Here is a 20,323-nt window from a genome sequence, read left to right as displayed (position 1 = left end):
CCAGGGCCCCAGGCTGCTGGAGTCCAAGGAGCGTCTGGACAGAGCTCTCAGACATATGGTCTGATTTTTGGTGGTGCCATGTGGAGCTACAAGTCAGATTTGATTATCTTTATGGGTCCCTTCCAACTTGGAATATTCTGTGATTCTAGGAGAAGACTTAGCTCAGAGAAACCAAGGCTGTCAGTAGCTAAGAGCATTCCAGTCCTGCTCCGCATCTTCTTCCATCTTGCCTTGAGCAGTCTTCCATGGAATAAACATTGGAGAAGCTGGAAGGTGAGCTGGCAGACATGCCGTATCCCATAGAGAAGCAGAATAGGAACAGCTATGGAGCGAGGCGATGTCTCCAGGGAGGCTGAGAGAATGGAGAGCTGATGTGGGCTGTCTAGTCTAATAAGGGATCACACCACAGGAGCATGTGCTGGCTTGACAGAAGCAAGTGCAGCCACTTAACCTGGACATGACAGCAGAAGTGGGAGTGTTGCTTTGCTACCCCAAAAAAAAGGGAGCACAAAGGAAGAAGGAGAAGCCACAAGGTCACCACAGCTGCTTACCCTGCTAGGGAGGTTCCAGGTCTGCATGTGCAAACTTCTCACCCTAGCCATGACAGAAAAACTGGGAACCAGGCAAGTTTTCAGCTTGGGCTCTTTAGTACTACAGTCACCAACGCATGGATTAGATGGAGATGCCCTTTTACCTGCTGTGAGCCAATGTGTGCTGCCTTCTGTCTCGTATAGACTCATTTCCCTCATGTGAGAGCCATGAGGCAGTAGGTGTGCTCCCTCAAAGAGGAAGCCAAATGTAAGAACTGAACTCACCTCACGAGCCAATATGGCAATAGGGCATACTTTAGCTTTCTTCAGCTGCCCATAGTCCATGCTTTTCCTATGATTCTGCTTTTATCTAGCAGTCACCCTAGCACCCTTTGCACAACACAACAGCTGAGAGTGACTTGTTTGTTTATTGTTTTGCTGAGAGAAGACAGAAAAGAAGAAGAGATACTGGAACTGATAGAGCACTGTCCCGTATCAGCCAGCTCTGAAAAGGCTCTTCCCTTTGGCTGGCAAATGCTGGGGACAGTCAGGAGTGCTGAGATAAGTGTCTATTTGATCTTCTCTCCCCATTCACCCTGAGTTTCTCACTGTTTTATGTTCACAAACCGCCAAGGCAGCTAATCAGTGCTCTGTGACCCCTGTTAATTGGGCTGTGAGAGAGAAAGGCAGCGCTGGCAGGAGAAATCACACATACCTGTTACTTTGAACTGTCTTGCCATTTTCCATCTCCCTGCTTGCAGCAGCTCCAAGCACCCTTCTGTGAGCCAGCGCTGCTCTATTTTCATCACCAACCCCAGAAACAGCAGGAGAGGCCACGAGTGTTATGTGTAGTTGTCCTACCTCTAACACCTCAAGGTACAAGGAGACTACAAAGAGGAATGCTGTATCTTCACCCTACCTCCTTTCACGTGAGAAGGTACAAGTGATTTTTGAAGAAGGAAATACAATCCAAAGGCAGTGATGACTTTTCTTCCATATATGCCAACCTGTTCCTCACTATCTTTATCTGCCTCCTTGTTGCTCTGTCTCCACTTCAAAAACAAGAAAACAAGCAGATGCCCAGCATCCATTTCTCTGTCTCAGTATAACAGCAGCCTAATTGGCCAAGTAAGCTGGAGAAAGAAAGCAGTTGGTGTGAAGATGTAAAGCGCTGAAGGACAGAAGGGTTGGGTTTGTCATGTCTGGTGGGTTACGCAACACTTGAAGGATGAGGAATACATGTATGGCTAATTACATACACACTGGCTGCATTTGAGCTATAGGCAGGAACAGGGGTCGTCTGCATGCTTTTGTTGTTTGATTAGGGAAGGGAACAAATAAGAATATAAACAGCAACAAAACCAGAGCAGCCAGAAACATACCAAACAATAGCTGAAAATGTACGGTGGCAAAGGAAGAAAAGCCCTGGATGTGAAAGGGATGAGGACAAGAATGCATACACTGCTCAGACAAAGTAACAGAATATTAATGAGATAAAATAAAACTTACTTAAAACATAACTCTTTTTCACTGCCAGCACAACCCTTTGCTCAGGGTTGAGTCTCCATGAAGGGAAAATTTATGCTCTCAGTACAAACAAAATTTTGGTCAAGAGGTACAGTCAACAGGAACTCCCTCCCCCATTACTGATGCTGCAATTCGACTGAAAACTTGTAATTGCAAATCAATGGTTTTGGATAACTGGGATAAAAAGGGGAAAGAAAACTAATTTTGCTAAAAGATCCTGAAACCTCACTGTGGTGAGCACATAGTTGTTGCTAAGTAAATATGTGAAGACATATGTGAATCAAAGTAGCAATAGATACACAGAAAGTATTATTGGCCTTTAAAGTTTACAAGGAGGTAATTTGAGACAATTTTAAAAATCTTTTTTCCCACCCCCCTTAATTGTAGTACTGCATAAATATTATTGATTTGTGCTGCCTTCCACAAGTATTCCTGAGTTTGATTCAGGTTGACCATGTTCAAACTAAAGGTGTGTTGAAACTTACCTGCTCAGCTTTGCCATATTAACTCCACAGATATTATGTACTCCACAGTTTATCCAGTTTTACCATTAAGATACAACCCTGAAATCATTAGCCAAAAGTTGCAATCATGAATCAGTTGCCTTCAAGTGTGAGGTACAAGCCAGAAGATGAGCAAGAAGAGGTTTAAACTCCAAGTGGAAATTATTCTCAACAACAACTACTATGCATTTGTCTACCACCACGTTGAAACATGCATCACAGCTCCAGCATGTGCCCAGGAAAGTAGATAATATTGAAGCTAATTTTTTTTTCTTCATGCCTAAAAATACAAATCTCATTTCCTTAAGATACAGTCGAAATTCTAAACTAGGCATCTGGAAAGGTCTACAGACCTTCAGAAAACTCCTGGAAGGATGGTCTGTCAGATATCCTGCTTGAGTGGGAAGACGACTTGAGTGTCTGCCAAGCAATGAATGGTTTCTGCTTCTTTATCAGGAGCTGCACTAAGAGCAAATATCATTCCTGGAAATGAGCACTGGATATTATAAAATAACTGTTTCCAAAAAAGTCTGTTAATTGATGGAGGCAGAATACTAGGCACTGAATAACATGAGATGATCACTTTGGTGCCCAGTTCTTCAGTCACGGAGGAGACAAGACGCACACCCCCAGCAGTGTCAGATGCTCATCCTTGAAGAATCAATCTGTTTAGCCAAGGGAGCCCAAGAAAGAGGCACTGCCAGTTACTGAAGTTTTACCCAGAAAGGAAGGCAGAGTTGTTAACAGCGTGGTACCATCCTGCACTATGTTCAAGGTAGAAAAGTACCAGAAAATGACATTTCAACCCAAGCCCATGCAGAAGGTTAATGATAGAACAGAAAAATTTTCTGCATCATACCTGAAGTAAGCTTGGTGTCTAGGTGGCATGTAATTCTGAGGGATGTCTCAAGAGAAAAGTCTAATTGTATGCCATCTCTTATTGTGTGATGACATTGATCTTGGCTGAGGAAAGGACAGGGAGAATGGTTTTCATTAAGCAATGAACTCCCTGGAAGGTTAGCAAATAGGGCTGGAGAGCTGAGGAGAGTCAGAACTCAATGCTTCCTTACCCAAAGAGATCCATCACTGCAGCTAGACTGGGAACATAATTTTTCCCTGACAGCATGCTAAGTAAAGTGGAAGGAATCTCCTGAGACTCCAAAGTGCACTTTTCTGCTAGGATCAAAATCAGAAAAACACGCTACAGAATGTCAAGAGGAAGAAGAGATGTCCAGAGGCTCAGCATCAGCACCAGGACGTGTGCTGAAGGCACTGGTGCACATGCTGGTACCAATGATCAGGAAGGTAAGCAATGCAATGCCATGATGACCAGCGCTAAGATTAGAATACGGGTGCACTAGGCAGAGAATACACTAATCTGTAGGACACAGCTGGTCTCCTGGTGAAACATTAGATCACCAAGAGAAGATTAAGCAGCACTGATGCCAAACTGGAGACTTTACAAGCACAGCAGCAGGCAGTAGGGTTGATGACACTGAGAGACTTAATGGTATCAGTAAATTATGTCTGAGACACACCAATTCCCAGGGTTAGTTTTAGAGCTTAAGGAGCAGTTCCTAGGCCTCAAAACAAAACTATCCTGGACAATTCTGAGCACAATTCAACAAAGGGAAATTCCTTCCTTTCACAGATAGGAGGCTGGATTTATTAAAGGGAGTCAGACAAAGCTGGAAGGAAAGTGCTGATCCTGAAAGGCCCTGATGAGCAGGTGAGAGAGAAACTCCCCCAGTCACAGCACAGATGGTTGCCTCCCATCACGGATGGTTGCCTCCCAGCACCCTTCAGGAATCTGGAATGCTGCATTCTTCTCCACGCAGCTCTTCCCATCTCAGGCTTATCAGGCATTGAGGATGGGAATCACTCATAGGCATAATGATGCCACAGCACAGACAGCATTTGAAGCCTGGGGGCTTCCTCATTGCTACTCTGTCAAGTACTTTGGGCTTTGAATAACAAAAGGCTGCCCCTTGAGGGATCAAAAAGAAGAAAAAAGAACCAGTGCTAGAAGTATTTACTAACTAACCAAAGAACTATCCACAAGTTATTAGACACAATAAAAAGGGAGAGAGAAGGATCTGGGTGCTCAAGACGGAAATGAGTACCTCTAGAAAAGCTAGCTCTGTCCATCCGTGTCAGTGGCGATGCTGGGGAGACTGGGAGGCCAGCCAGCTATGACTTTGAAGGGCTTGGTTAAGAGAGGCTTGGATTCACATAGGCTGGATGCATAGCCAGTTCCTATTTATCTGACCTGGAAGAGATGTGCAGCCCTTCAAGGAGGAAATCTCTGCTGCCGCACAGACACAATTATGTATGAGAATTACTGTGCTCTGACCACACTGCCTCCAGGTGCACAGCTTGACTCTTAGTATTGAGTTATTTCCTCTTCTTTTTGTGGCTTACTCTACGAGACCTTGGCAACCAACCACACACTGCGCATGCTCAACAACAGGCCTCTCCAAAAGTGAAGACATGAATATTAAGGCATAGTACCTTCTGTCTCAGTACGGATGAACAAAGCTTTCTGGATGCTCAAGGATAATGGAACATACCTAGAGCCTGACTTTCACCTGCCGACCTGATACAACAGCAAACACTTTGGTCCATTTGTTGTGGCACTTCATTTCTCCCACCAATTACCTTAAAAGCACCACCCAGGCTTCAGTCTGTGCTTTCTGATTTTCATCTCTATACCTTTTTCTTTATCCTACTGTTATTTGATGGTGATGCTCATTCCAAAGAGAAGCAGAACAACTCCTGGGAGCTGGAGCTGATCAGCTTAAGAAAGACACAAATACATCTCTTATATTCTGAAAGAGCAAATAAGAATGATGCTCACTGTGCTTCACATTTAGACTAGAAGAGGATCATTACTTACTATTCATTCCTGGAACCTTGAAGAACAAGAGGAACCAGCTTAATGCTGCATTGTTCATTCTTAGTGCTCATCAACAGCAACCACGCTTCCAAATTATAGCCATAAGGAAGCTCAACAGTGTTGCTGCACTGTAAACTATTCTGATTGTTTAGGGATTGTAGAGAGGACCTTAGGGTATTATAGTGATGATGAGCACCGAGGAGAAGCTGGACTTACTGTGTTGATGATTATAGGGAAAAAGGACACATTTGTGTATTATGGCACAAACGCATTTGAAACAAATCCTTATTTGCCTTGCTGCTCATAGAAAGATACAGTTAATGTGAGAGAAGAGAGTCCTTTCTGAGGCAAAAAACAGCTGGCATAGTGGTGGTTTTCAAGCAAACAAGCTTAGCGGATTCTTGTCCTAGAACCAGCCCTACAATATTTTGGGGGACAAGAAGTAAGAACAAGTTTTTACAGACAAGCAAGTAGATCTTCAAAAAGACTTTTTGTGTATTTGTTTCAGAACAGGCTTTTCCTCTTTCCTCCAAAAGTTTAAACTACATACGCTGGTTGAGTAAAAAGGAAACGGAGTAAGGATAGAAGATAGAAGAAACTAAAAGCAAGGATGATTTTGAACAGAAACTGATTGTAGTAGATTCATAGCTGTCCAGTACCTACCTCACATGTTCATCAAGCTCACTGGGGATAAAAGGCTCCAGAAAACAAACTTCTCCAATACTCATCCTGGGGCCAAAGACTGGTTTCAGAGCCTCACTGAGGTGCTAGGAGGTGACCTAACAGCACAGATATGCTAGAGCAAAAATCCTGTACCAGTGGTTTGGAACATCACTATTTTGAAATGCAAGACTCAGAAGTGAGGACAGAGGTTTTACATAGAGAGGACTTCTACATCCTGTCCCTTTTTCTCCATCATTCTTTCTTTGTCTGCTTCCTTCTGCCTGAACATCAGACTTTTTCCACATGCTTTCTCGATTTATTTCCTTGTCATCACTTTCTTCCTCCTCTCGGCAGTGTTTGGTTTGCAATATCAAAAACTTAAACACACAGCTGTCCATTTCAAATTTGAAACAATGACAGCAGCATTTGGCATCATTGCACTTACCAGGGCCCTTCACTGTCTGTTCTTTATCCAGCCTTTTAAGTTCAGCCACCTATTCCTTCCTGTTAATACTTTGCATAACTCCCTCTCCCCAGCTATCCAATCTATTCATCTCTCATCCATCTGCCGTGACAATAATGCAGTTTTCACACACACTGTCTTTCCCACCACATCTATGGAATAGCACATCCAGAGTATACAACCAACTTTTCTTCAAATTCTTCTTTAAAGATTCATTTTATCCATCTGAGAATCAAAGACGTTTACTTAGCTTTATTTATACTCAAACTCTCTTTAATTTTATTCTACTGTACTACTCATTAATCACTGAATGACCATGTTATTTTACTGCTGTAATCTCATCCTTCCTTTCCCAACTGCCTAATTTTCACTTTTTACCCTTTAAAAGCCTCACCTTGCGTGGCTTGGCTATTATTACAATGAATACTAATATTAGATTCAAGATGAGCGATGCAGCCACTTCATCTCCCTTGCCCCCTCTGGATATCTCCTGCTTTGATGATACTGGGTCAATTTGAGAGGCCATCCACCGATCCCCACGATGTACGCAACGCAGCACTTGTTAAAAGTCAGACAGTAAATAATGCTGATCTTGTTGATATTCACTTGGCATTCATGAATATGAGTCTGACTTAGTGAGGTGGTTTGTGACAGGGCCATTGAAACAGTTGTTGTAATCGAGGTCACTGGCACAAGTGCAAGCATTGGCTGTAAACTCTTTCCCAAAGGTATTGTTCCCCAGGTCTGCCGTGACAGAGCTGAGACTGTCTGCCCCAGATATCCCCAGATATTACGGCACCAACTGAGGCTTTGGATCCATTCAGACTGTCACGGTACGTCAGCTTAGCTATTTCTGCAGCCTGGTTCATCACAGTATCCATGAGTTTGAAAACCTGGCACTGGTTTACCAGCTATCCCAGACAATTTGCAACTTTATTCCCTACACCAAACCGATATACAGCAGTTTCTGTAAGGATGCAGCTCTGCAGAGTCATCTGCAAAGGAGCAATTTCAAGATGTAAAGCATTTTACTGAAGGCACTTCTACCAAAGCACCCTTTAAAGACAAAGTGCACATAGAATAGAGCAAGGGTGAACAGAAAATGACAAAGCAAAAACAAGAAGTGAAATAGTCAGAGCTATTAAACACAAAAGCAGGCATTCTGCCCGGATGGGTAAGATGATTTCAGATTATCCCTTATCTTTTTCTGATGATCACTCAAATACCTGATTACAGAACAAGCATTAGAAAATCAGTAAGAGCAGAGGCAGTATTCTGGATTGTCAGTTCAACAGAGAGGGAATATAGTTCTTCAGTCGTCACACTGAGAGTCTCAGTGCCTCAAATAAGGATAGGAAAGAAGTAATTCAAAAAAATGAGGGCAGGGAAGAAGTTAGGAAAGTCCTCATTAGAGCAAAGCAAGCACAAACTACAGGCCAGAGACTCCAAGGTTAGTTTATAGATCCAGAAAGAACTGAAGGTGGGCACAAAAAACATTATCCACTTAGGAAGAAAAAAATTCCAGTGCATTAGGGGGGGGGCAAATAAAAATAATAATAATAATTGAGGTTCTTGAGTAAGCAAAGGCTTTCTGTGGTGCTGTGAGTCAGTTATCTAATTTTCAGTAACCATGATGGACCAGTCTTCCAAGATAAAAGAAGCAAAGTCTCATGGGGCACAGCAAGAGCTGTGAGATTGTTTTGTTCCTCTCCTCACTTTCTTGCACCTTCGTCCATGTTGAAAAAATAAAAAGTGATACATGTTATAAGAAAAAGTAATTAAAATGTTCTTTCAAGAGACAATAGCTGCATGTAAAACATTTCCCAATGAGAAGCATGATGAAGTCATTGAAATTTTTTATGCCATCGCATTGAAAAGTAACAAAAATGCAACAACGGAGTTGTTGCTTCACCTAAAGAAATGTCAAACAGTGGAAGTTTTTTTCTGGATTATTTAGTTGAGTGTACACATCCATGTCACACCATCACTTCTGACGTTAAAACAGCTGCAGAAGGCTCCTGCTGTGGCCTTTGCTGTTAGCTGAAGCTCTGATCTTCCTGTCTTGATACAAGTCATCAAGTCACATTTCCTGCTGGAAGTAAAGTGGCAGTCCCTAGGGACTATGCAGCTGCCCAATTTGTATCAGAGAGATTCTGAGTCAAACATGACTGCTTTTAATAACAGCTCTAAAAATTTGCTGTACAAACCCCCAAATTCTATAAAGAGTTCTCTACCTTGCCACTCCCTGCTTTCCAGGCAGCTGCATTTTGAAACAATTAAAAGAAATATAGACACTTCAAGGTCGGTGCACAAATGCTAAAGGTTGGAAAAACATATGGGTAAACTCACTAACATCAAACCAAATTGTGCCTATAGCATAAGACTGGGAAGAGAGATCATAGAAAAAGGCTTCAAGAGTACTCGTTATTCTATGGTTAGTACTTAGATAGTATGGATGCTACGTGAACAATAGTAAGAGCATTAACAAAACAACAAAAGCTGCACAAAAATATTTTGGATCAGAAGGGCGAGAGGAGAGAAAGAGAGAAACTGTTCTGGGCAAGTGCTTTGCCTGCCTGTTGCCAAACAAGGACAGCTATTGGGTCATTGCTAAAGATGCTGGAAAACAGAAGTGCAGGTTACCATCTCTTAAGTTCTGTACTTCTACAATGCTTAATGTGTTAAGAATCAGGTCAACAAAGAGTGCTCCCAACTGTTGTGATTATGATATATAACAATTTGGAGACTAACATATGGCATCCCAGTAAATTATATCCTTAAAGGAAGTTCTAAGTTACAAGACAGTCAAGACTCCTTAACCATCAAACCGAGTGAAAAACAGACTCTCTTGTATGCAAGTCTGTCATAAAGAATATCAAAACCAAAGGAAAGCTGCAAAACACACTGCTCTACTTCAATACCAAGAATCACAGAATCCGATAGAATTATTTATCTTATTCTCCACACCCCCCCCAGTAATAAGCAAATCAACTTAGACTATGTTAAACTGTGTGTTAGAAGGGCTCTCAGCTAGGTTCCACTTCCAAAATTAATTGAGAGCACATTATAATTAGCAAAGGTATGTGACAGTTTTATACCCCTTTATGATACATGATTAAAGCCAGGCAACCCGGCTCACCAGTAAGTTCTGCATGCCGTCAAAACAGATGTGACAAGGACTGCAATCTATTCCCAGACAGACTGTGAGAAAGCATAGACAGATAACATTTTGCCCATCAAAGAGGTAAGACTACAAAACTAATTAAACCTCAAAAATCCTCTGAGAAGTAGGTAAACTACATTTTATATGAAATTTTATTAAGCATCTTGTGCATGAGCCTCAGTATTCCAGCCCCAAACTGAGGATGAAAGCAAGCTCCTACCTTCCCCTCATGGGTGCAAAAGGGAGCAATGTTTACAGCCTAAAGATTAACAGCTCAGAGCTTCAGCATAAGGATGCAGAACACAAACGACTGTAGAAATTGCTATTGTAATGCCACTGTGATGGTCTATGAGACTGCTGATTTTTCCCACGCAACACACACACCTCCTAGCTGTCTGTAACAAAAAAATATGGAGTGCTGGTTTATCATAAAAAGACAGATCTAAGCTCATCTTCCACACAAGTTCTGCCTCTTACACTTGCACATTTTTGTCCACTGAGCACTCAAAAGGTCAATTAGAGGCTCAACTCTTTACTGTTAACTAGGGACAAACTGAGTAGATTAGGAAAGCTGAGCACTGGCCAAGGCTCTTGAGCTCAGAGTAGAAGGAACAAAGGTGATCGAAATAAATCTTAAGGAACAATGAGAACTTTAGGCTTTAAAAACACAAGGTTATTTTGAATAAATATTCCATGGCTGGTTGCATAAGCATAAAACAAGCAGCAGGTCAACTTTGTTCAAGTATATCCAGGCCATCATTTTTCATTTATCTACAGTTTTTTGGCTAAAAATCAGTTTAAGATTAGACTAACTAGACTAGGATTAAGCCTAAGGTTTAGACTGAATCTTAATGCCTCTTTATTCATAACATCCTTTTGCGTATGGCACCTTTCCTTCTGTTTCCAGCCTCCTTCCTTATTGCTTCTCCTGCAGTGCTTCAGAACCCTCCTTGCCAGAGGTCCAGTAATTCCAGTTTTCCTGATACTCTCCTTCCCAATGCTATTCCCAATGCTTTGCTCCTGCTGTGCTTCATTCCCCAGGTCCTCTGGGAAAAATACATTTCTTGTTATTCCTCTGTCCATTCATTAGCCCCATTCTACAGGAGGTGCTGTTGAAAGGCTGAGCTGGCTTCCCTTCAGGGATCTCATGTTCTCCTTAGCACAATCTTTTGGGAAAGGCGTAAGCTCTCTATTTCCCACATCACTTCTTACATGCAGATGGACAGAGCAACAGTTGTGAAGGTACTAGGCTGAACAAAAACATGCGTGGGTTACCACTTCTTTTTTCTGCAGTGGCATTACCTCCTTTCATCTTTTGCAGCTCAGATTTAAGCAAGCCTATATTTACATGCATACAAACTGGTACCTATACACAGTATTGAATCCCTACACACCGCTGAGCTGCCAGGTGAGTCATGTTACTGTACGTGAGAGCATATGCACGTGTACATGTGTGAAACACCCCAAAAGACAAACAGCTTGCCAACAACTCACTCATGAATCATGCCTGATTTTTCTTAATTAAAATAACAGAGAAAGGGGAGTCAGTTAAACAGTGCAACTGCTAAGTGAACACTCTTAGGTCTTGAGAGTTTAGGAGAACCTTAGAATGCTGATTTCATCAAATTTAGCAAAGACAAATCTTCCTCTGTTCCACAAAGGTGAATAGATTGAAGGTATGCAAAACACTTGAACTACACACTGGAACTGGAACTAAACAACCAGCATGAACAAATAAACTTGGCACGTTTATAAGCAGGATTACATTGCTCTGTGACTACTTTGATGAAGGAGGTGTATGTTATTGTCGTCACTTTACAATCAAGCTTCTCACCACATCGATTTCATTCAGAGACACTAAACACAGTACAGTTGCCTTGTTTAGGTCCTGAAATCCACATGGGCCAATTGTCAACCCAGCAGTGCAAGAAAACATACTTTTGGGGCATACACACACACACACACACACAATCAGTTGATTAAAAATAATGTACAAACACCTATGGTTATGCCCATGTATTTGCCTAAGTACCTCTTCTAAGCAACAGCAGCTGTTGCCAAGTTGTCTTTTTCTCCCCAGTTATGCTTTCTTATTAACATGATTCACAGTAGATGAACAAATAAAGAGCACTGTTATCACTGGGAGCACATTTCATTGCGGGAACAGTGATCATCCAAAGAATGATGTTCTACAACAGTCTCATTTCAGAAGGCTACTTTAGGTGGATACTAACAAAGTGTACTCTTGATGTTTCAACATCCAGAGACACGTGAAAGCACTTTCCAGCATTCTGCAACTGAACTGCTTCCAATGCTCCTCTTATTTCCAAGAAAATTACAGTTCTCTCTGTAAAGCAGTGGGGTCTTCCATGCAAGTGAAATGGCTTGTGGACCAGCAAGTTTTTTTCTAAGCAATGCATAGAAAACATAGAAAACATGGAATCACAGGGTCATTAAGGTTGGAAAAGACCGCTAAAATCATCTAGTCCAACCATCAGCCGATCACCACCATACCCACTAAACCACATCCCTCAAATGTGTGATGATTTAAACACTTACTGTGGTATTATTAAACTGACCAAATAAGAGTTTGGAACACAAAAGCAGACGTTCTCTGTATGTGTTAGCACCACAGCAGAACATCAAACAGATTTGCATGGGATCTGAATATTTTTTTCTCCCAAAGAAGTTTGCTTAACAGCGGGTCCATCAAATCAGTAACCTGCAACTCAGCCCTTGAAGAACTGGAATTCCCTTCCACTTAGTGAAGAATCTAGCCTGATTGCTAGTTACTGCTGATCACTGCTATGTCATCACTCCAAAGCTGTGAAATATCCCTATGACTGTTAATTAGCTCCCATGCAAAGCACTTAAGCCACAGAGCGAGGTTACTCACGTGATGTCTCTGCGCTGATAGCAACCTTGAAGAAGGCAGGCGATCAGGTCGCTGATAAACTCCACATCATCCCGGTGAAGAGCAGCTTCCAGTTCCTAATGAGTTAAAAAAAAGAGAGAAAAAAAAATCCAGCCATCAAACTAATTCCTCAAAATATACTGTTAGCTTATCAGGACCAAGAAGAGTAAGCAGCCTAAAATACATGTACAGGAGGAAGGCATATGCTGGGTAAGCCAAACGTCCCTATCATTAAGAACACCGCTATTACCACTTCTTCACTTCAAGAGTTTACATGAGGACCTGGAAAGGGTTTTAGTGAATGACACTTTTCAGCTTTCCTCTGGAAACACAAAAATATGGTTCAGTCAGGTTAAGATGCTATGGCCTAATAAGAAATACATGATTTCTCCTGTGTTCTGCTGGTGGGCATGAATCAACAGTTTAGTTCTTCTCTATTTTCTACTCACTATGACTAGTGAGTTCATCTCACCCAAAAAGCCACTCATAAATTGGAATTTTAGACAGGAAGGCAGAAAAGGCTGAAAGCTAGCAAGAAAATGCCTCAAAGAAATAATCAAAATGCCTGTTTTTAATTTATTTCTCTTCACTTTTTTTCAAGAAGGTAGAAAGAAGGAGTGGAGGGGTATCCAACCAACCTCACAACCCTACCTGAAACCCCCAACCCCTGACAGAGCAGTGGAGAGTATTACAGCTTATTTCAGCACAGTAGAGGTTGCATAAAGGTGTGCTGCATAAACTCACTGATTAAAAAAGATAAAATTCTGAAACGTAGATATTTAGTATTTTCACAGAATCATAGAATCATTAAGGTTGGAAATACCTTTAGGAACATCTAGTTCAACCAATCACCTATTCTCTTAACGTGTGCAAAACGTTTGGTTTTCACCAAGAGATTTCAAGCCTTACTTTCAAAATGTCACCGAGTTAGCTACAGTTGTGTTCATTTTCCAGAAAATTACTCACAGTATGAAAAATCCAGTTACTACTACAGTGATCACCAGCAATTAACTTAGCAACAAGATTCGATATTGAAAAATAACAGAGCCATAAGAAGCTATTCTTTTTGAGTTTCAAGTAAATAATGGATTGAATACAAACTCCAACTTGAATGTTACTCAAAAGATACAAATGGCTAAGCTAATGGCTATAGAATAAAGGTTAATGACCAGAGAATAAAGGATAAACACTTTGGCACTTACCCAATAAAGAAGAAAAATGCTTTTTTATTAGACCTCAGTAATGACAGTAATAAAATTATTGATAATAGATTGCAGATTAAATGCTGTTTATAGATTATTATTTTTTTACTGGAAATGTATTAATAGCATAGTTTCATTATGAACACCACTCTTATTTACCTTTTGCAGAGTACCCAGAGTGCTTCATAAGCAGAAGCCTGACACCTGCCCTGTGAAGAATGTATTAAACACATCTATTACGGGAAATCTTGAGGCAGAGAAAGAACAAGGGACAGCCTAAGCCTAACACAGCATCCCTGCTGTGAGCTAGAAAATGTCCCAAGAATCTCAGTTCTGGCCTCAAGATGACTATTCTGCCTAATGAGAAGTTGATGCAAAAAGTACAGTTACTGCTTGCCATCACTTGTGATGTTATTACTATATAAACAGCAATCATGCTATGTAAATAATAATCACCGAGTGAATTCTCTTGGTAATCAGCTAGTATTTTGGAGGCATTGACTTATTCTGTTTGTGAAGGACTTTGGCAGTCATCTGCCCTCTAACAAAACACACTTGAGAGGAGAAGAATAACTTAAAAAAAAAAAAAAAAAAAAAAAAAAGATATGCAATGTGCTAACCTCCAGAAATGTTCAGGTAGGTTATCACAGGGACCTTGTAAAAAATGATATGTGAGGAGTCAGAAGAAAGAGTAAAACAGTAAGCCTCCAATTGAGGACATCCCTCCCCCCTCCCCTCACCCATAGTACACTTGTGCACTAAAGCCGTCAGTCACCAGCCTGCCTTTGCTGGGATGTGACAGCCTTTTGTAGGAAGGGATATTTAAATTGCTTCCCGTGAGCCCTTTCAGCCTGCTGTTTGACTAGCACTCATTAAACAGCAGCCACAATCCCCTCAGATAGTCCTGTATTGGAAGCGATTGTTCTCCAGGCCCAGCAGTGACCTTTACATTTTGGGAGCCTGCAGGTCGCTCGGGGAGATAAGGGACATTCCTGAGATGCAGGGTGAGGATGGGCACACAGGGTGGAGAAGCCTCCCCTGCCTCCCCTTGGTCACCTCTGCAGTGGTTATTTGTCCGGGGTGGCCATTCATTCAGGAAAAAGATAAGGACACGCTGTCCTGTAAAGCCTTGGAGAAAGATACTGATACTGTCCTATCAAGCTCTGGTCTACTTCTCCTCGGTTACTGCTTGTGATAGGGCAGGAATAGCGAGATGTACTTTCCCAGTGAAAGGTCAGAGAATCATAGAAGCACAGAATGGCTTGGGCTGGAAGGGACTTTAAAGCCCACCCAGTTCCAAACTCCTGTCATGGGCAGGACTGCAACCCAGCAGCTCAAGCTGCCCAGGGCCCCATTCAACTTGGCCCTGAACACTCCAAGGATGGGGCACCACAGCTTCTCTGGGCAGCTGCGCCAGGGCCTCACCACCTCCTGAATAAGGAATTTGTTCCTAACATCTAACATAAATCTCCCAACTTTTAGTCCTATCACTATTAGGCCGTGTAAAATGTTCTCTCTCATGTTTGTAAGCTCCCTTCATGTACTCAAAGGCCACAGCAAGGTTTCCCTGGAGCTTTCTGAGCCCCATTCAGCTCAGCACTACTGTTTTGTACCTAGGTGCAATTCTCTGTCTTCCCATCCCAGAACATCTGAGCGCAGGACTGTCCCCACGTGCACAAGGTGCTGTGGGAACGCCAGAGAGCATGACATGTAGATCTCAACATTTCTGAACCACAGAGTTGGGATCCTCTTGGGTTTGCACCTACTGCTTCAGCCCAGATTGTGGAAGAGGAGGAATTAACCTTGCTTTCCCAGCCCTCCCCTCCAACAGCAGCCCACAAAGTCCACAGAATGGTGAATGAAGCAGGGTAAGGGACTCCCAGGAGAAAGAGGCCACCGAGCCTCAGTCCTCATGGCAGAGCCTGCCCCTGGGCGCCCATCCCTGTGCTCCAGACGGGCTCTGGGCTTCCTCCCTACCACCATCCCTCCCCCCTGCGCCTGCAACCCTTTTGTTTTTCCCTTTTCTCTTTGAGCACTGAGCTGTGAGCGCAGAAATCTGAACCTTGCCAAAATGCTTTGGGGACAGAACAGAAAGGAAACAGAAGAGGCAGCAAATCAGCAGAGGAAGGGGGGGACACATCTCCTCCTCCTCGCGTAGCTGGAAAGAGCAAGAGACAGGAGAAAAGCAGGATTCTCCCCCTCTCCAGCTGGCGTCACACCTCATTAGGGAAAAGCCTGTTTAACGTCTTTCCCTCCCCCAGCCCTGACTAAATCCCCTCTGAGTCATGCAGTGGCTGTTGGGAAAAAGCGGCCGCAGGAGCAAGGGTGACCACCTTGCCCGCAAGGAGCGCTGGCCCACAGCGGGGTGAGCCGGGCTGGGCAAGAGGCCATGAACCCATTCCTCTTCTCCCTGGGAAAGGAGCGGGCAGGGGTGGGCTGTGGCTCCTGGCATGCTGGGAGGTGGCCTCACTAGGCCCCTGGTCTCTGTTTTCAGAAGACGGCTCTGGTTTTAGAAGATGGGCTCCAGAACTGCAGGGAGGCCCGGCATGTGTTGCAGCATGGAGATGTAGGACCACGCAGACTTCAGCTCTGCACTGGAGCTGAATCATCTGTGGCTGAATTTGATGGGACATAACCAGTTCAAGCTTGGCTAAGCCTTGTCCAAGTTAGTTACCAGTTTAAAAACCCAATCCCTTCAGATCTATTTCTAGACTGCTGCTGTTATCAGCTTTCTACTGCATTGCTCCCAAGTGACTCAACAGGCTTTTGCTGAGGGGTTTAGGAGATCACCGAAAGCCACCCGTGGGCCGTGCTGAGCCAGTCCTAACTCATGCACAGAAACTGCAACACTACTGCTAAATAGAGCCAGGACTTTTTCTTCACCTCACTGGTACTTGGCAAGAGTGCAGCAAATGCATCCTCCTTCCAGTGCAAAGCACATCCAGTCCATCCAACCAAAGCAACAAGAGGTCAGCACAACAAAAACCAAGATGCAGTCCCAGACCAGAGGGAACAAGCCTCTTGGGTCTGTCAACACGCTTGGCCCCTAAGATGTACTCAGCTCCCTTCAGATATCATCTTCCTCAGCAGCCAGAGCACTTTCTTCAGCCCATTGTCATGCTCTCCCCACGTATGATTGCTGCCATTGTATGGAACTAAAGGTTCAAAACATGAACCCTACTGGGGTTGCCAGTTCTAGTTGGCAAACAGTGTTGCACTCTGCCACTATAGTGCACGCAGAGGTGGGTTTAGATGGTTGCAGTAAAGCCATAGAAAGCAGCTACAGTTCCTGGTCATGATGGAGTCTTCCAGCCACATTATCTTAATTTCAGTGGCTGGCTGGAGGCACCAACCGTTATCCAAATACTTGAGAGGAGATTACACTCCCAGCCTGACACGCTGCATATCTCACAACTCCCCAGTCCCAATAGACAGCTTGGCAACACAATGGGGCTGATATTTCTGCAGTGCTAGGACCACCACTGCTACAACCTCATGTTCTCTTCCCAGCTGCCCCAGTCCTAGAGGCAATGGTGTAGGCTGCATGCCTGGCTCTCTGTGTAGTGTTCCAGGACTTTATGGTTCCCCATGTAAACAGGGCCCCTGGCTTTTCCAGTCTGTATTTGCATCATGGGGAAAACTGGCAGCTCTCCTCAAAGAAACACCATCATCTTCACCTTGCTCCTGGGGACCATAAGCTGAGCTGGGATTCTATGGTAGCTTCAAGGGCACAAGGTGAAGGAGTTCAGTGACACTCACTGCTGCAGCAGCCTCTGCACAGCATCTGAGATGTCATCATGAAAAGCACACACTTTATGGAGGAGAAAATATACCCACTTAGAAAGGGACTGTCATCTCGGGAAGGGAAAAAAGCTGGAGCAGCAAAGGGCTTCCCTTTACCTCTAGTCCTTCCCTCAGCTTTCTGTAAGAAGTTTTTGAAGGCTATTTCAAGCCTGTTGTAAATAGGGACATAATGTTATGCCAGGACTGAGCAGAGGTGTGAGATGACAGCTTTATACTAGGAAGATGGTTATAAGCAGAAACCCATGGAGAATTTATCGTATTGCCTCCATGTTACAACTCTTTGCAAAGATCAAAATCCCATGGTGCTAGCAGTGCAGGTAGCAAAAGTCTTCCTCCCTCCCAGCAGCTCCTTTTGGCTATGGATGGGACCACACAAACACTGAATTCCTTTCACTCTGGCCCATGTAGGTTTCAAAATAAAAATGCTCTGCAGTGCTGATGAATGTTATGGTACAACTTTCTATGCTTGGTTTATAAACAAGCCCTGCTTTTTTGTCCTTCTATAGCCTCTCTATCTGAATGCTTAAAAATCAGGACAAGCACCAGGCTGCTGGTGAACCAAGACCACTGTGCTGTCGCCTACCCTGCAGCCAGAACAGTGGTGTCTTCTTGTACTCCCATCCATGTTAACCTGCTCCCTCTGATCTCCCCTCGGGGACAGGGACCCTCCCCTGTTTACACAGCACGCTGCAGCTTGCTCTGCAACTGGGATTTTTCACTGCTGTGCAATACAAACAAATGCAAGCAGCTCACACTGGGTGGCTAAACTGTATTGAAAAGAGATTTCAGAATTATCAGCCCTTCTCCCTCATGACCCATGGCAGCCTACTGGTGATAATAACACTTTCCTCTCCTTCTAGATCATCTTGCCTGCAGGGTAACCAATTTGGGATAAGAACTACATTTGTTACAAATTTTATGCATTGTCAGCATTTAGATGTAAAACTGCTGCTCAGTAAAACTCAGTTTCTTCCCCGACAAAGTACCCTTTCAGATGGACAGGGCACATCTGAAGTTGTAACAAGCGATTCATTTCTGCTTAATAGTTAGACGTAAGTATTTTATGCCTCCAGAGTAGCTTTCATGCCAGAGCATCAAAGCATTGTTAAAACATTTAATGAAGCTTTACAGCACCTGTGAAGGAAGGGGAGGAACACACCCACATACAGAGCAATTTTACAGATGGAGAAAATATCACAAAGCCCAGCATCCTTACCAAGGGCATACTTCACTCTGTGGCAAGAGAGAACCCATAAGGCTTGACACTTGATGCCACTTCCATCATCTTTCTTTCTGAGCAGACAAAGCATTTGGAGATTGAGCTATTTCCCTCCAAAGGATCATTTCTCCCTTTCAAAATAATCCCCTTTTCCTTCAGAGCAGATAATCTACACCATTTACCATAAGCCAGTTATGCTGGCTGAGGGGCAGGCATCACACTGGGCACTGAGCTGGCTTTACATGGTGAGAAACAGAAATTTCAGCCTCAGCTGAACTGGTCACCAGCCCATGGATTGCTGACCTCTTGCAAACCTCATGGAAGACTTCCAAGAAGCCCATGAAAGGCAATTAGGGAAAGCAAGCTCAACACTGGTGTGCTTAAATTTCCAATCAGGGGTCCATGCCTTTTATGGAAACAATACCGGGATCATGCCCTCCAAAAAAAACCCCAACCAAAACAAACAAAAAAAAACAAAACACCAAAACAAATGAACACTGCAATAAAATAGATGACCATTATTGCCCAAGCCACAAGTTCAACTCCTCTAGCTGAAAATAACCTCCAAAGACAACAGTATGAGAGGAAACAAAGTCCACTTGAATTGCATCCTGTTTTCCTCTGCATAGGAAAGATACCATTTATTACTGCCTAGGAAGAATCTCTCCTGGAAGCTGCACAGGTATGATTTAGATTGCTAACTTACTAGTAGACTTTATTATTTTAGGCTTAGAAGTCCCCCTGTAGGGTGTTTTAGATACCTTCAACCATTCTTTCTTCATAAATGCTGGGTTTGATGTTCCCATTTACTAAGTACTACCAGAGGCTGAAGACAAACAATTTTAGCAACTGTTTGACACTGTGCCTTGGCTGAGAGCAATCACGTGGGCAGGCACAGCATCAGCACAGCTACCTGCTCTTGATGTTGTTTCTGGAAACAACATCACTGTGCTCATGAGACACCTCCCCGGATGATTCTGCTGCACGATAAATAAGGAACAGCTGATCCTGCGATGTCACCGCCTCCGAGGGTAAGAGGCTTCCTGGGCACCTAGTGGGAGTTCTGTTAAGCTTTTAAGCCCATTGGCAACGTAGTGAACAGTCTGTAGCTCCAAAGCCAAGAGGCTCGAAGTAATAATCCGATTTCAAAGCTCCTCCTCCACTCCAGCCAAAGGCAGCAAGGGAGGATGAGATCAGACTGTAGATGCTCTTCATTTTAGGTCTGGCCATTGCGCTCATCTGCTCAGCATGAGCACCGGGAAGAGAAAGGATGAATGCCAAAATCTGGAATGGATTGCTTGGCGAAAGTTTCTGCAAAGACCTCAAGACTTACTGGGAAAATAACTTTTAAAGGGAATTTTCAACACTTTTGATACCTCCACAATGACATAACTACGGCCAACCTCCACTTTTTTAGCCCACACATCATCCTCAGCTCC

At 43.3% G+C, this 20,323-nt stretch overlaps 1 protein-coding gene across 2 annotated transcripts in view; it reads right to left on the bottom strand.

The window, feature by feature from the left end:
* Positions 1 to 20,323, bottom strand: part of CECR2 (CECR2 histone acetyl-lysine reader) — a 98,194-nt gene that overhangs the window by 38,479 nt on the left and 39,392 nt on the right. For both annotated transcript variants that reach the window (XM_085230439.1, XM_085230444.1), the window contains exon 2: positions 12,642 to 12,736. In XM_085230439.1, coding sequence (XP_085086565.1) covers positions 12,642 to 12,736 — 95 coding nt within the window. The remainder of the gene's footprint in view (positions 1 to 12,641; positions 12,737 to 20,323) is intronic.

This window comes from Meleagris gallopavo, chromosome 1, assembly GCF_905368555.1.
Source record: "Meleagris gallopavo chromosome 1, MGAL_WU_HG_1.1, whole genome shotgun sequence".
Taxonomy (NCBI): Eukaryota; Metazoa; Chordata; class Aves; order Galliformes; family Phasianidae; genus Meleagris; species Meleagris gallopavo.
Note: the sequence above shows the minus strand (reverse complement) of the source record. Positions and strands in the feature narration are given on the sequence as shown.